The sequence below is a fragment of the Harmonia axyridis genome, chromosome 7, assembly GCF_914767665.1.
Source record: "Harmonia axyridis chromosome 7, icHarAxyr1.1, whole genome shotgun sequence".
In the NCBI taxonomy this organism is placed as follows: domain Eukaryota; kingdom Metazoa; phylum Arthropoda; class Insecta; order Coleoptera; family Coccinellidae; genus Harmonia; species Harmonia axyridis.
In genome coordinates, this window is record NC_059507.1 from 379,301 (window position 1) to 396,752 (window position 17,452).

Here is a 17,452-nt window from a genome sequence, read left to right on the forward strand (position 1 = left end):
ACTCCTGATTTTACATGTTTATATTTACATGAAGATCAACTGGTTTTACCCATTTAGAGTGGTTGGACTCAGGTGTCACCTCTAGCTTTGAATCGAAAAAAAAAGAAACTTTGTGATTTCAAAATTAAATTAATTATCGAAAAAAGATAGATATGTTTACGAAGTAATTTAGATATGAGTATTTTTATACAATAATTTATAAGAAAACACGGTACAATTTTTCTTCTCTATGGCGAATGGCTGTTATCTGTGAATTTTTATTTCGTTCACTCAACGTCAAAACTTCCTTAACCTCTTCTCGAGACTACATTAATTGTGAGTTCTCGCAAGTCGTCAAAATGGTGAGTTTCAAATCATTAATTATTTCAGTCATCAATTTCTATAATGCAATTTGTTAAATTGAATTTATATTTTCATGTTATGTATCTTCATCTAATTATATTATGTTTTTTGTAGTCGGCTCACAAGACATTTATAATCAAGAGAAAATTGGCCAAAAAGCTAAAGCAAAATAGGCCTATTCCACAATGGGTTCGCATGAGGACAGGAAATACCATTAGGTAAATATTTTTGAATCTAAAGCAATTTGATATGTGGTGTGACAAACGCGAAAATCTCGTTTTTCTTCATTTTTCTAGTTCGAAATAGTGTTACTAGTTCTTGTACTTTTCGATACAAAGTCAATCTTATTATCTTGAGCTAGTTTCTCAGCTGCCGTCGAGACAACTTTTCAAAATATTGTTTTTCAACTTTTGGTGTTTGAATATTTCCAACAATAGATTTACTCATCCTGAAGTTTTCATATTTCACCTTGTATATGTATGATTACACTTGCTAACCAAAACTCTTATTTTCGTTATGTTTAATGGAAAAATATTTATATATAATATGGTGAATTATTGTAAAGCCTTACAAATTTTTAATTATTACAACTCTAATATAATATTTTGTTTCAGGTACAACGCTAAGAGGCGTCACTGGCGTAGAACTAAGCTCAAGTTGTAATCTGTTACATATGTAATTTTATTACATTAAAAGTTTGCTTGTAATCATTGGATCTTTTAATTATCTATCATGTTTATCCTTGGTCCCAAACATATTAAAACCAAATATTCCGGTAGTGAGGTGGGCAAATCTGATGTTAGTTAAGGTAAACTAATTACTAAAAGATTTAGAATTTGACCAACTAGGATATTTATTTATGAAAATAATTATGCAAGGGATTTTTTTTGAGGCCATTTAATTTGCAAGACGTGAAAATAACTAGATTTCCAAAAAAGTGCTGTAATTGCTTTTGCCTATTTCAAAAAGGATCTAAAGCTTTTTCTTTTGTAACTTAGCAACATTTATAGAAAATGCATAATTTTAGTCAATTGTCCTTCACCTCATTTACATCTGTGAAAATACTTGAGAGTTTACTAAAAAAAGTCGAACAAAGCAATGACTGAATCGGCAGCTCTTGAATGCTATTTTGGATAATAGGAATCTGGTTTGAATATATTTGCAAGTCAGACTCACCCTGTATATAAAGGGTGATGCATTTTAAGAGACTTCCCCGAGTAACTGTTAGGGAAGAGCAAAAAATGTTTTGGACGAGTCCTTAGGTGACATCGAATGCAATCAATGGAACAATTATAGTTCGATTTCAAGGCCTAGTAAATTTTTATAGAGAATATAAAATTTTCATTGCCGAATATTCTCTCTTGTTTTTTCCATAAATCGAATTTCTCTGGAGATATGAAGTGACAAGTAAAGATAGTGTTTTTTATTCTGTATGAACATATTCGAAAATGAAAACTTGTTTTTCTGATTTTTTTTTCAAATCGCACACGTGTTGATATCTTTGACGAATTTTGAAATAGTTATCACTGCAAACATATGTACTACATAATTGAGATTTTAGATTGTTGGCAATTTCAATTTTTTTTTGTATTATATCTTCTTATTTTTTCTTGATGACTTTATCAACCTTTTGAAGCTTTGAACAGATGATAGAAATGTGCATTGCTAAAACTTGAATATTTAATTAGTTGAAATCTGTTATTAATATAATTTTCGTTTGAATGTTTTGCTTAAAAATTTAATTTTTGATTTATTTCACTTTTTATGAGTACTTCTTCAAATATGCTAAGTAGTTTATGTGTGTAGGTTTTCATCATAATTTTTTTAAGTATAAAACACTTCATATCTCCACAAAGATTTATTTTCTACACAAAATTGGGAAATTAGTAGCTTTTTCTTGATGACAATGAAAATAAGTATATATACAGGCGGTACCTAAATTGGAGGTACAAAGGAAAATGGGAGATTCCTTGGATAATTTTAAGAAAAAAATTCCTTTAAACATAGTCCTCCACCAAAAAAACATTCTAGATGAAAAGAGAGGGCACCGTTTCAGAAAAAATATCACCCTGTAGATTTGCATTCAAAATTAGCATATCACATAATGGAAACTTCAAATTAAGATATCTATGGTGAATTTAAGGTTGATGTTTTGTGAAGGGAAATAAATTTAACACCCTATACATATCAAAAACAAACGTTTTGGGTGATCATATCATTAGGACTTTTTTCTTCTTGAAATGATCCGAGGAATCTTCTATTTTCGTTTGCACCTCCAATTTTTGAACACTATATGTAAAAACCTAAAGAGGAAAATGAAAGAACACTTAAAAATCGAAGAGCATCACAATAAATAAATTTATATTGGAAAATCAATTATAAAAAGTATCAAATAAAATTGACTATTCTTCACGTTTATATCAATATATAATATTTATTTTTACATCATGCCTTTCAAACATGCTCGTCTCAAATATCACAAAGTGTTTACTATGTTAATAAATTCATTATTTCGAATTCCGAAGGCAAATTTTTCAGTGTTTCACTCGAAGTATATCAATTAACTAAACAACAGTAATGAAATTAAAAAAAAAAGGAAATGGTAACTAACAAGATTTCAATATTCAATTTGTCGATTATCAAATAAAGAGTATTCTGACATAAAAAAAATTATTTGGAAAAAACACACGATAACAAAAAAAAAAGGTGGCTCGCTTGTAACAGCAAACTGAACGAAATTAAAGGTAATATAATTTATCAGCCAACTCGGGTGCAACAGGATTGTTTATGTACTGACCGTAAAGCTGAGCCAATTTATGGGCGTATTGACACGGTGCGGGAACCCTAACCGTTCCCGACCAATTATAATACAAATGGCACAACTTAAACGCTAATCTTTGTATGTGGTCTGGCTTAAAATTGCAACTATCATATAAAACAATGTAATGAGTTGGATTGACCGTACCCTGTCTCACGTTTTGAGGAACTAAAAAGAAATCGGAATGATATTTACGGGTGATCGTATGATCTAATACTGTACCGGGTTCGGGATTCGCGTAACCCTGACTGTTCCTCAAAAATATCCTCGTATTCGTCCTCTTTTGGACTACGACGAAACAAAGTTTAGCATCCAAATGAAACTGTCTTAAAGTGTCCTCGAATTGGGGTACTTCCAGTCTTAAACAATGGTCCAATTGACCGTCACCGACACCATCACGGAATATTACGATTTTCGATGGGAAGGTGCCGTTCACTTTCTGATACTGTTCGAGGGATTTCTTGAACACCAATTTGTAAAATTCACTCAGTTCTCCTTTTTGCGGTAGGGCCATGGAGAACCATCTGGATATGCTTTCGTTCAAACTTGAGATCACTGCGCAGATCGAGTCACTTTTCGAACCTTTGGGCGGATGATAAACGTCTATTCCTATTATCATCCAATTCTTGAACGGAAATCGGAGGGTCCATAATGTTCCTCCCAATTTGCAATTGATCTGAAGAGCTATTTTCTGGATTATTGCACGGGCTTTTTGTTCGTTAGCCAGTGTTTTGGAGAGAATTACTTGACTAGCAATCGGGAATTGAGTGGTGCACATTTTTTTTATGATTCCGTATCTGTCGGTCCGTAACGTCGGACATATGAAAACACAGCATTGCGTTCCGGACCTGGCATACTGCTTGATGCAGTCTATGTAGGATTCGTTTCGATCGTCCCTTAGTGGAACCAACTGTGGCCTTTTGATAATGCATCCTAAAGCGGAGCCTATCCTGAAATAGAAAAAAAAAACATAATTAAGACGATGATCTTGCACTATTCATCTAATGAAGGGTGTTTTTTTTTAGAGCTATAGAACTTTAAATTGCAATAAAACAACGATGGATTATTCGATTGACATGAATTTTATTTATCCGCAAGATAATCTTGTGGCATTACATTTTAAATATGATTTCTGGCATATGACCGTCACGGCTGGCTCGGATGTAGTCCAATCTGGACGTCCAATTTTCGATGACCTTTTCCAACATTTGTGGCCGTATATCGGCAATAACACGGTGAATGTTGTCTTCCAAATGGTCAAGGGTTTGTGGCTATGCTTATCCGCATAGACCAATGACTTTACACAGCCCCACAGAAAGTTGTCTAGCGGTGTTAAATCACACGATCTTGGAGGCCAATTCACAGATCCAAAACGTGAAATTAGGCGGTCACCAAACGTGTCTTTCAATAAATCGATTGTGGCACGAGCTGTGTGACATGTTGCGCCGTATTGTTGGAACCACAGCTCCTGGACATCATGGTTGTTCAATTCAGGAATGAAAAAGTTAGTAATCATGGCTCTATACCGATCACCATTGACTGTAACGTTCTGACGATCATCGTTTTTGAAGAAGTACGGACCAATGATTCCACCAGCCCATAAAGCGCACCAAAAAGTCAGTTTTTCTGGATGTAACGGTGTTTTGACATACACTTGAGGATTAGCTTCACTCCAAATGCTGCAGTTTTGTTTGTTGACGTAGCCATTCAACCAGAAGTGCGCTTCATCGCTAAACAAAATAAAATGGACGTAGTGCGCGATACGTATTCACAGAACCAGTATTTTCGAAATAAAATTGCACTATTTGCAAGCGTTGTTCAGGCGTGAGTCTATTCATGATGAATTGCCAAACCAAACTGAGAATAAATCACTTGACAGCTGTTAAATCGGTCGCCATCTTGAACAGTATAATGCCTACTTAAAGTTATATACCTCGAAAAAAAAACACCCTATATGATAATATTCGCTATTCAATTTTATCACAAATTAAAATGTTAAAAGAAAAGAGACAGAGATTTATTTCTCTAATTCTGTGTCAAATTCGTTCATTCTGCCATACCCTGTAGAACAAAATCGTGCGGGAATATTTCAGTTTCACACAGATTATGATGGTTATATTTCATTATTATATGTTGGTACTCGAGACCTTCCTGTCAGGGATTTATCTATTATCTGTCAAATTTGTGATACAGAAAACAGTTCTGCCAACCAACATTTTCAAATGCAAAAATCACTAAACAATATTCAATGGAATATTTCATTAATTTCAATAAGAATTCGGTGAATTAGAGAAACCTAACCTTATCTTGGACACAGCAAAAATCAATATAATAAATTTACAATTCTTCAAGATACAATCAGTTCACTAACCTTGTCATTGTTTCTGCAAATTTGGCAGCAGAATTTTTATCACGGTTAGTATAGAATACCACCCAAGTCAATAGATCAATCGGTAACGTTGTCTTGTGGTCGGAAAGGGCTCTCGTCCAGTCGGCATTATTTCCACATCGAAATTCTTTATTGTCGCCGAAAAGAATAGTTTCATTTCCTAATAATCTACCTTCCATTTGAATGGTACTCTCCTCTAATTTTAAACCCCAGTCCCCTAAAATTTGTTGTGCTTCAGCTGACTTGGATACATTTTGTATGTACGTTCTCAAGCAGTTCACTCTTTGGGCGGGAGTAACTCTAGTATAAGCCGCAACATCTTTCATAACCTGAAAACAACGCAAAAATATTAGCCTAACCTAACTTAACCTGAAAACAACGAAAAAATAATTGAAGGTACATGTGAAAATATTGCATTAATGTTAGGAACCTTACCCTGAAGTCTGCTCTCATTTTATCCGTCAGCCCAGTTAAGTAACATAATTCAGGTACTAAGCAAACCATTCGATCTACTTTTCCAGATGCATCGGAAGTTTTGATAGACTTACGATTAACTAATAATGGTTGAGATCCATTTTGTATGGTGATATTATATTGTTTTTTATAGTAATCGATGAAGGAAATGGCAGATCCATCTGACGTTTCAAACTCATCACTTGGGCTGGTGTCCCATGCAACATCATCAATGATATAAGTTTTATTGTTATATCGTGTCAAAACACAACATCCAATAACCGAATTTGCGAAATTTTCTTTAAAATTAGGGTCTCTATTCAATTCACACATCAATTCGTAAACATTTTGACACCTTAGAACTCTATGTTGTGTGTCGAGGCATAAAAGAAGACCACTTTCCAGTTCATCAGCAGTAACTGCAAATCCAGGATAAACTTCGAGTCTATGTTGTGGGATTGAATACTTTTCTTTCATATTATAATAGTTTCTACCCATTTGTGAATACATCAAGGCTCTCATGACTTTTTTGAAAAGCACATTATATAAGTGAAGGCATTCTGACATATTTTTTTTTCGTTTGTAAATAATTTCCATTGTAACAGGTTCTCCAGTGGGAAGGGAACATTCAAAATGGACTTTTTCAGTTGCCAGAAGCTTTGGTAGGTAGAGTACTGCTCCACCATCAAACATCTTAATTTTTCCCATTTCTGCCATGTGTTGATTCACCATTCTGCATCTTGTCCTTTTGCAATCAACATCAGGATTAAATCGAACCTCATATTCAAAAACACCTCTATCCTTTTCAATCCTTAATCTTATATAATTTGAAGTTACGTTGACAGGTTTGCCAGTTTCACCTGAAAAAAAAACATTCCACAAACTCGAAGCATCAGTTGACTATGAAAAACAATCACTGGGGGGACATGTAACATTATATAAAGGATAAGTGGTATAATCTATTGAACAGGTTACACTTATTTGAAGTAGTTGTGACCTATTGCAGACATATGAATCAACAGATGTCTTCCCAGCAGTTGTTCTGTGACACTATTATACTAAATTCACTGACCTCTATAAGTAACAGGTGCTCGTTCTTTGGTGATAGCTAATTTCGAAACTTCTTCTGTAATTTCAGACACATCTTTTGATTCAATTCCAGCTTGAAGAGGAAGTGCAACTTCAGAAGATGTTACATTCACATGTAATACATCACTGCCAACCTTTTTTTGTCGACTTTCCTGAATTTTTTTCAACAAAGCAGCTCTTCCAGTAGGTTTCGGAGGAGCTTCTGGCTCAGGATCAACAGGTTGTGGGGGCTGTATACCAACTTGTTGCAGTTTCCTCAATCTTAACTTTTCCAAGAGGGCAGCTCTGCCCTTTGGAGCTTGAGCATCTCCCATATTGAATCTCTATAACTATATTCTTATCAATACTTATAATACTTCTTTGGGGTGTACCTGCTTTGGAATGCGTCTGTAAATTGAACAATTTTTACAATGGACAAAACATAACATTATACAAAAATGAACATATTCACAGGGTTCCCCTACAAAACGAAGGACAATTGAAAAGTTTAAGGTTATGGCCTCATCTGTAACACCTGTGGCTCGGTGAAGAGGAGGGAAAACAGGAAAACAAATGTTTTGTCGAGATATGTCAACTTCTAAGTTCTTTCAAAAGCGAACCCTGTAAATTCTGAGATTACTTTCGTTATATTTGAATATTCAAATATAACGCCTAATGCCCGATTATTTGATCAGTTGATTCAATAGAATGCTTGAAATTATTTTTTTCATTGGTTTTATATTACACTTTTTTATATTATTCTTTCATAAAGCATATGGATACATTCGATTCTATATGAATTTTTTTATCACAATATAATTATTAATGGGCTGCTATTGAATATAGTCAATTTGCCAAAGTATTATCATTTTTAGTTTGAAAATAAAGTGGAATATGCTCAACTAGTTTTTGATATTAAAGCTGATACATACTAAAAATTAAATTTAATTGAAAAAACCAGATTGTTGATTGATAACCAGATAATGACAATATTTTTATATTATATCATTGTCCATAATCCTTGATTGCTACTCTGTTTGAGAACATTACTCAAGTTCAAAGCACTTCAAATTATGGAAATGAAAAATTACCGAATATTGATTAAAATATTTCAATACTGATTCTGACCACTGAGGTGTGAAAATCACTGTAAAAATAAGATTTTTTTATTAGTGTTCTGTGATTCCGTTTCCACAAAATGGAAAATGCCATCATTTGTCATTGTCTTGTCATTGTAGTTGTCAAACATTGAGGTTAAAGACAGTTCATGTGAAAATGTATTTATTATTATGAAAGTAATCATCTGATAGATCAGCAGTCATTAATTATTCATTTGAAACTCACCTTTAACAATGCGAATATTTACTTTTGATATGGTTAAGTTACAATATTAGTGAATAATTCCTAAAAGTGAGTAACATTTCACAATAAATGGGTACTTATTTGCGTTTGAAATGTTCCAAACATTTCTGTACAGAATGTTCCTTTCAAATATATAGATTTCAGCAGAAACATTTATTATGTCACATTCGCAAAAAATGAATTAAAATCAACATTACTATTATTATCTATGCAAAATGAAATTATCAGGATTTTTTTTTCAATTCAAAGCTGAACACTCCTTGACTAATTTTGATATATTTAGGAAATATATGTATAGAAATAAAAATCTATGTTGGATATCTCGACTGTCTCCTATTATTTATTTAATTGATTCTATCCTTACTTGATGGAAGTCCATCAATAAACTAAAATTAATTATGAAGGATTTCAATTGTCATAAACTTCTTCATTGGGAAAATAAAAATTTAGATGAATGACCTGAAGTAATACCCGGAAGTTTCCTGATCATATCTCCAGAGGAAATATGTGAAATCTGAGTGAACCAAATTTCTGCAGTTAGATAATGCGGTCTACTTCTTTCACAAATCGACGTTTTTACATATCAACTCCACTTCAGTTTACTAGCGATAATATATCGGTCGACAATTTTTGCTAGTTTTCTTTCAGTTGCGTATTAGAGCTCGCACAATTAATTCCCTTAACCAATTCTCTGAAATTGGGTTACGGCCATGAAAGTTCGATTTTCGCTAAGTAAATATCAATGTGAAAACGTATGTGTCTAATAATATAAATTGATTATCTCCATTGTGCCGAACTGTTGTTTGCTATCTTTGAATTTGTATCGATATAAACGAGATCCAAGTGAGCAAGGTTCATTGCTACTAGTTGATAAACTTTATCATTCAAACATTCAAATGAACTTATACTGATGAGGTAATGTATATAGCCTTGAAGTATTTAGATAACAAGCATTTACGATTTTGTGCAAACAACAATAATTAAAATTACGCTCTGAAAGAATCAAAAGAGGATAAATTGATTGATATGTCACTTGAATTCGGTTCAAACAATTATAAAAACTGCCGATGAGTGTGCACTATGTTTTTTTCTGTCAAGTAAAAGTAATTCTAAAGGGTTTGCTAATGAGAGGTTTCGTTTGAATGGCCCGCTATATGGGAACTTGTCATCTTTTGACATTTGACAAGTAAAAACTACGTCATTACTAAAAATGGGACGATACACGCTTCAACAACGTATTTTGAAATTGTCAATATTCTCTACAAAAATGGTGACAACTTTACAGCCACAGTTCAAGACAAGTAAATACTGGAAGGGAATAATCGTTCTTGCAAATAAACTTTTGGACATAGTTCTGTTTTCTCCACTATGTATTCATTTATGCCATTTATCATTTACATACAATAAAACTTGAAATATCTTATCATAACATACATAATTGGTGGAGTCGTTGTATTATGCCAAATAGATGCTTCTATAACTTGTGTTTCAATAATTAACTGTAATTATGTCTGAAAAGTGGAAACTAGTAGTTTGTACTAAAAGCACATAATTTTGAAAATTCTGAATTCTATGAGAAAGAGTCTTCACACAATATCAAGATTTTGAGTGATGAGTTCAAAATAATACAATTTCCAGAATCACAGAGAAACTTGATGAAACTACTATATTTTATTTAATTCCAAGGTACGTATATGTAAATATTTTTCACCAGTTTCACAATTGCCGGCCTAGAAGGTGCTTCACAATGATCCAAGGTGCTTTAGTTTTTCGAACTGTGAAATTTTCACCATTTTGCAGTGAGTTTCAATAATATCAATGCGTTGTTGAATCGTGTATCGTTCCATTTTCAATAATGGCGTAGTTTTTACTTGTCGAATGTTAATTTGACAGCTGCTCAAATAGCAGGCTATTCAAAGTGAAGCCCCTTATTAGAAAACTCTTCATTTTCCACACTTCATTGTTTGAGCAGTTTATAAGGAATTATGATGTATGAAAACTTTAACGATGTTATGATCCCTATTACTTTTAATGGATATTCTATCTACCACAACAATTAAATGACATCATTTCAGACGATCTTTGGTACTGTGAATGTTTTGGTTGTAGAAATGTTATAACTAACATAAATGTGAGCATGTGATAAATTTCTCGGTATCTGTCAGAGCCAGGATATCTATCTTTGTAATTGCAAGAGGATGTGTAATTCTCTGCTAGGATTTAAAATGCGTATAATTGATTTCAAATTTAATGCATACGTGCTGATAAGAGCTCTTCATCCATTCTGCTGAGATAACATATTAGACTTCTATTGGATTGTTTATTGAAATTTTAACAGCATATCATGTGAGATAAGAGCTTGCATTCTATTATTGATCGGCTGGGATGAATCACCATAATTCTTAGGAAAATTCAGTATATCGGTGTTTTTTTAAGGGAGCAGTTGTTTTCCTGTTTTCTGTTGTTTCCTCTTATCTTGATTGATTGTTGAATTGAGTGTTTTGTTTTTTTTTTTGCAGAATATGGCCTGCTCGAAAAAATGTCAGAAAGTTACGCTTTTTTCAATTTCGGCGATTCTTTTGATTTTCGGTTTGGTTCTGGTGCTAACTTGGCAGGGAATAATCAACAGTATAGTGAAAACGGTGAGTTAACCACTTCGAATTATTGTTATTTTTCCTGAATTTTGTTATGCGAAGCTAAATTTTTTTACCCATATTTTTTATATGTTGTTTATTATTTTTTAACATTATTTATGTCCTTCTATCCTGAAGGAAATTCGCCTGTTCCTCTGACTTATATTATACGTTCTTTATTTTATAGAAAATTTGATTTAATGGGTTAGAATCCTGCTCCTGTTCTGAAATTGGAGCTACAAATGAAAATGACAGATTCCAAGAATGATTTTAAGGAAAAAAGTCCTATAAACAAGGGGCCGCAAACGCTTTTTTCTCGAGATACAGGGTATTTGATTTTTCTGGAGATACAGGATGTTTGATTTTTTTTTCAAGTTTTTTTTCTCATGGCTCCCTCCCTTCCCAAGATACTTCACTTAAATTTGGCACAGATATTCCAATTTAAAGATTTCATCATGTGATATGCTGATTTTGAATGCAAATCTACAAGGTGATATTTTTTCTGAAACAGACTTCTTTTTTCCAGACCTGTTTTTGGTGGATCACTGGTAGTGTAGAAAAATGTAAAAAGAAACTTTGGTCCAGTTCTACACTTTTTGGTTTGTCCTATCTGTTACCAATTTTGAGAAAAAAATAAAAATAATTCTCTAGTAATTCTCAGGAAACAACAAAATATTATAAAAATCCATTAAATTAATTTTAAGTTTTGGTATTTTTCTGTAGCGGAGATTTATAAAGATTCGATAAACTGATATAATTATGGCAAAAAAGTAGGACTACAAGAAACACCCTGTAACTCGAAAACAAAGCGTTTACGGGCCCATGTTAGATTTTATTTTCTTAAAATTAATCAAGTATTCTTTCATTTTCCTCCAATTAAGGACACCCTATAGATCTTGAATAATATTTTCTGCGATTCGGTGTTGCCGCTTATATCAAAAAGTACTAACAACTCCTGCTGATAGTTGAAAACATTGATGTGGCAATTTTTTAAATCTTGCTTGTCTAGACTTTTGATATGATCATTCGATAAAATGATAAAATGATTGTTGTTTATGATTATTTTTACCAGAAATTTTATATAGATCCAAGAAAGTGGAAGTAATAGCGAATTTCGGTCAAACTATTTCGAAGATATATTGATATGTGTCGAAACGATTATGATATTGATTTATCATACAGGAACTGTCTCTGGAGAATGAGAACACGCAGCAATTCAAATTTTGGAAAGAAACCCCAATACCAATGTACCTAGAAATCTATTTATTCAATTGGACGAATGCAGCAGATTTCGAAGATGGCAAACCGTGGACCAGAAAACCAATTTTTAAAGAATTGGGGCCTTACACTTTCAAGGAGCACCACTCTAGAGTCAACATCAAATATAACGATAATTATACAGTCAATTTCAACACAATACGCACCTGGCATTTTGTACCTGAAAAAACTATGGGCTCTTTAGATGACAATATAACAACATTGAATGCTATCGCCTTGGTGAGCACTTCATTATTTATTACCTAATTTACATCTGAAGAATTTTTTTCATTGTTATTATTTTGCAGACAGTTGGTAATATAGTTAAGCATAAATCTCTTCTTGTAAGGAGAGGTGTAAACTTTCTACTCGAGGAAAAACAAATAAAATTGACTGTGACCAAAACAGTTAGGGAATTCCTTTTCGAAGGCTACAATGATACATTGTTGAATTTTCTGAAGAAGATACATCTGAAGGGTATAGACATTCCATTTGACAAATTCGGATGGTTTTACAATGTATGTAACTGCAATACACACTTTTTCAGTTTGATTTTAAGAATGAAAAATTTCAGAGAAATGGTTCAGCGACTTACGATGGGAATTTCACCATGTTCACAGGGGCGGATGATATAGACAAATTGGGTATTATAACCAGGTGGAATCAAAGTCCAAAATCACCTGCGTATCCCGGTTTTTGTGGTATGGTGAATGGTACGTCAGGAGAGCTATGGTATCCATTGAAAGATTCCAAAAAAATATCTATATTCACCGCAGACACATGCAGGTAAAATCTTTCTTTCTTAATCATTCTGTAACACATTTTCCAATAACTTTTCTGAAATTTATTCAACTGGACATACAAAAGTTTGAATCACATTAATCTGAGCACGGGGTTTTTCATTAAGAGATTTCGTTTTCAATAGCCCGCTATGTGGCCAGCTGTCACTTTTTGACATTTGACAAACTACGCCATTACTAATAATGGAACGATACACGCTTCAAACCCTATAGTTGCACATATATTATGCAAACTTGGCATGTTGACGTTACTTACTGAAGCAACCCATGTTAAAATTTCAGTTCCTTGAATCTTGAAGCAAACGGAAGTTACTCTACTTTTGGGATAGAAGGAAATGTTTATGCTCAAACCGAGCGCCTGTTTGATAATGGCACGAAATATCCAGAAATGGCCTGCTTCAGTCCCGGTATAAGTTTACCAACTGGTGTGAGGAATGTGTCGCAATGCAAGTAAGTCAAAAACACTACAAGTTTATTATTTTCAATGATAAACCTTTGGAATAGTTCAAGGAAAAAAAAACAACCTGAAATTAAGGTTTTGTATGTATGGAATTCAGATTTCGAATAAAAAAATACAAGGCATATAATAACCTGAACAGTTTAAATGGGGGGAATAATGAGTCCGGTCCTGGAATATTGACATAATTCACCTTCAACTTTAAGTGGAAAGGGAGAAATTAACTTTTTATACTCAATCTGTTCTCACCCAGTCCTACCCTAATAAGAGGTGTAGTTAATCTCGGGACACTCTGTATAATAATAAATTGATAATAATAATGTATTGGCATAATGTTGAACATTTTTGAAACTCTTGTTCTCAAATGATTACCAAGGTTCATCATTGGGTGTAATAAATTAATAATCGAGTAAAGTCAGTTAATTTAAACAGTTGAGTTCAACTGTTTAAATTATTTATTATTTATTATTATACAGAGTGTCCCGAGATTAACTACACCTCTACAACTGTTCAGTTGAACAGTTGAAACCGAACAGTTGAAATTGAACAGTTAAAACTGAACAGTTAAAACTGAACAGTTAAAACTGAACAGTTAAAACTGAACAGTTAAAACTGAACAGTTAAAAAGAATAGTTTAAAAGAACTTTTCAAAAGAACAGTTTAAAAGAACAGGTTTAAAGAACAGGTTTAAAAGAACAGGTTTAAAAGAACAGGTTTAAAGAACAGGTTTAAAAGAACAGGTTTAAAAGAACAGGTTTAAAAGAACAGGTTTAAAAGAACAGGTTTAAAAGAACAGGTTTAAAAGAACAGGTTTAAAAGAACAGGTTTAAAAGAACAGTTATGAAGAACAGTTATGAAGAACATAAAGAACAATTATAAAGAACAGGTTTTTAAACCTGGTTTCAACCTGGTTCAACCTGGTTAAATCAGGTTCAAGGAACAGGTTTAAAGAACAGGTTTGAAAAACAGGTTTGAAGAACAGGTTCAAAAGAACAGGTTTAAAAGAACAGTTTGAAGAACAGGTTTAAAAGAACAGTTTGAAGAACAGGTTTAAAGAACAGGTTTGAAAGAACAGGTTTCAAAGAACAGTTGAAAAGAACAGTTTGAAAGAACAGGTTTGAAAGAACAGGTTTGAAAGAACAGGTTTAAAAGAAAAATTATAAATTATAAAGAACAGGTTTTTAAACCTGGTTTAAACAGGTTTAAAGAACAGTTATAAAGAACAGGTTTAAAGAACAGGTTTGAAAGAACAGTTATAAAGAACACCTGTTCTTTATAACTGTTCTTTCGAACCTGTTCTCTTCTCTTCTGTTAAAGAACAGGTTCAAAGAACAGGTTTAAAGAACAGGTTCAAAGAACAGGTTCAAAGAACAGGTTTGAAGAACAGGTTCAAAAGAACAGTTATAAAGAACAGTCCAGTTGTTATAAGGAACAGGTTTTCAAACCTGGTTTCAACCTGGTTTAAACCTGGTTTAAACCTGGTTTTAAACAGGTTTAAAGAACAGTTATAAAGAACAGATTTAAAGAACAGGTTTAAAGAACAGGTTGAAGAACAGGTTCAAAGAGCAGTTAAAGAACAGTTTAAAAGAACAGTTTGAAAGAACAGTTGTTTAACTGTTCTTTTTAACTGTTCAGTTTTAACTGTTTCTTTTTTAACTGTTCTTTTTTAACTGTTCTTAACAGTTCCGGAACTGTTCTTTTTAAGAACAGTTAAAACGGAACAGTTAAAAAGTTAAAAACTCTTCTGTTTTCACTGTTCCGTTTAACAGTTATAAAGAACAGTTATAAAGAACAGATTTAAAGAACAGGTTTAAAGAACAGGTTGAAGAACAGGTTCAAAGAGCAGTTAAAGAACAGTTTAAAAGAACAGTTTGAAAGAACAGTTGTTTAACTGTTCTTTTTAACTGTTCAGTTTTAACTGTTTCTTTTTTAACTGTTCTTTTTTAACTGTTCTTAACAGTTCCGGAACTGTTCTTTTTAAGAACAGTTAAAACGGAACAGTTAAAAAGTTAAAAACTCTTCTGTTTTCACTGTTCCGTTTAAACTCCTCCGTTTCAACTAAACAGTTGTTCCGTTTAAACAAACGGAACAGTTTAAAAAATGTTTAAAACTCCTAAAAAAAAGAGTTTCAAAAGAAACTCTTTTTCTCAAATTATTATTGGGTGTAGTAAATTAATAAATTCGAGTAAAAATATTATATCTATATAGCATAATACATTTTGAAATTATAGGTTTGGTGCCCCTGCTTTTATGTCAATGCCTCACTTTTATATGGCCGATTCGTCCTACTTGGAAGCAGTGGATGGTTTGAAACCAGATCCAAGCAAACACAATTTTTATTTAGCCCTTGAACCAAATACTGGTTTGCCCCTCAAAGTTCATGCAAGCTTACAAGTTAGTTTGTATTTGGAGAAAATAAAAGGAATTAGGTAATATTTCTCAATTACATAATCAGTATGTTTCTTTAGCAAATCTGCTCATTTGTAGAACAAAATCGTGCGGGAATATCTTAGTTTCACATAGATTTCATGGTTATATTTCATTATTATATGTTGGTACTGGGAACTCTCCTATCCGAGTACCTTGTAATAAAGAAATATAACCACGGAATCTGAGCGAACTAATATATTCCCGCACTATTTACTTCTACAAGGTATGGCAGAATGAACGGATTTGTCACATAATTAGAGAAATAACAATTCACGTTAATTTACAGCATGTTTGAAAATGTGCAAACAACAATGATGCCTGTACTATGGTTCCATCAAGATGCAGCAATAACAGAAAACTTAGCCGGTCTTGCAAAAACACTCATCATTCTACCAAATATTGGAATGTACACAGCATACGGAGTCATAGGTCTAGGCTTTCTTCTGTGTGTTATAGGTTCTTTCATCACTGCCAGAAACAATTGGAGAGGTACAGAAGATGAAGAACCTTTAACACAGAACCACCTCTAATTTTTCTATTATAATTCAGAGTAGGAGGAGATATTAAACCTAGGCTCAATTTTGAATTAGCTTAAGCTATAAACTGTGATATTTGATACTTCATTGCTGAGATTCATATTTGTACTGAAAACTGATATAGGAGAGGATAGGGAAAAACCAAATATTGAAATGTACGTATTTTTTATATTCAGAATCAGTTTGTGTGATGATCTGAATATATTTTTCAGGAAAGCTTTTGGTGCCATTTGAATTATAAAAGCAAGTAATTGAAAAAAAGTACAGAAGAAGTCATTATACCTTGAGCATTTTTGTTGAGAATTTATATGTATAATAAAACTTGTTACTTGAAGGAATAAATACTTATTTATTTTTAATTTTTAGTTTGATTTCTGAGATGGTTATGTGTAAACTCTTTATTAACGTCTCAATCTCAATTGAACGCCCAACAATTTTTACTTATGCACAGGATAAATGGGATCTGTTCTGATTATTTAAATATAGGGGTTTTCCAAAAAGATTTCTGGCATATGACCGCCACGGCTGGCTCGGATGTAGTCCAATTTGGACGTCCAATTTTCGATGACTTTTTCCAACATTTGTGGCCGTATATTGGCAATAACACGGCGAATGTTGTCTTCCAAATGGTCAAGGATTTGTGGCTTATCCGCGTAGACCAATGACTTTACATAGCCCCACAGAAAGTAGTCTAGCGGTGTTAAATCACAAGATCTTGGAGGCCAATTCACAGGTCCTAAACGAGAAATTAGGCGGTCTCCAAACGTGTCTTTCAGTGAATCGATTGTGGCACGAGCTGTGTGCCATGTTGCGCCGTCTTGTTGGAACCACAGCTCCTGGACATCACGGTTGTTCAATTCAGGAATGAAAAAGTTAGTAATCATGGCTCTATACCGATCACCATTGA

General features: G+C 33.0%; 3 protein-coding genes across 6 annotated transcripts; 2 read left to right on the forward strand and 1 right to left on the reverse strand.

The window, feature by feature from the left end:
* Positions 1-186: 186 nt before the first annotated feature.
* Positions 187-1,052, forward strand: LOC123683820 (60S ribosomal protein L39). The gene is made up of 3 exons (XM_045622744.1): positions 187-341; positions 457-560; positions 957-1,052. The coding sequence occupies exons 1-3, from the start codon at positions 237-239 to the stop codon at positions 1,003-1,005; spliced, it is 258 nt and encodes an 85-aa protein (XP_045478700.1). The 5' UTR covers positions 187-236; the 3' UTR covers positions 1,006-1,052.
* Positions 1,053-2,686: 1,634 nt separating this feature from the next.
* Positions 2,687-8,091, reverse strand: LOC123683802 (piwi-like protein Ago3). The gene is made up of 4 exons (XM_045622706.1): positions 7,075-8,091; positions 5,985-6,862; positions 5,532-5,878; positions 2,687-4,110 (listed from the first exon to the last, which is right to left on the reverse strand). The coding sequence occupies exons 1-4, from the start codon at positions 7,403-7,405 to the stop codon at positions 3,081-3,083; spliced, it is 2,586 nt and encodes an 861-aa protein (XP_045478662.1). The 5' UTR covers positions 7,406-8,091; the 3' UTR covers positions 2,687-3,080.
* Positions 8,092-8,305: 214 nt separating this feature from the next.
* On the forward strand, positions 8,306-16,904 carry LOC123683806 (protein croquemort-like). Of its 4 annotated transcripts, XM_045622718.1 has the most exons (10): positions 8,306-8,480; positions 10,952-11,074; positions 12,248-12,562; positions 12,631-12,840; positions 12,897-13,108; positions 13,405-13,572; positions 15,811-16,008; positions 16,296-16,498; positions 16,559-16,700; positions 16,758-16,904. In XM_045622718.1, exons 2-9 carry the CDS (start codon positions 10,955-10,957, stop codon positions 16,561-16,563), a joined length of 1,431 nt encoding a protein of 476 aa, XP_045478674.1. In that variant the 5' UTR covers positions 8,306-8,480; positions 10,952-10,954; the 3' UTR covers positions 16,564-16,700; positions 16,758-16,904. The 4 variants fall into 4 exon arrangements, with proteins under 4 accessions (XP_045478674.1, XP_045478673.1, XP_045478671.1 ...); XM_045622717.1 differs by having other exon boundaries at positions 8,307-8,480; positions 16,296-16,700; XM_045622715.1 differs by having other exon boundaries at positions 8,307-8,480; positions 16,296-16,904.
* Positions 16,905-17,452: the final 548 nt, after the last annotated feature.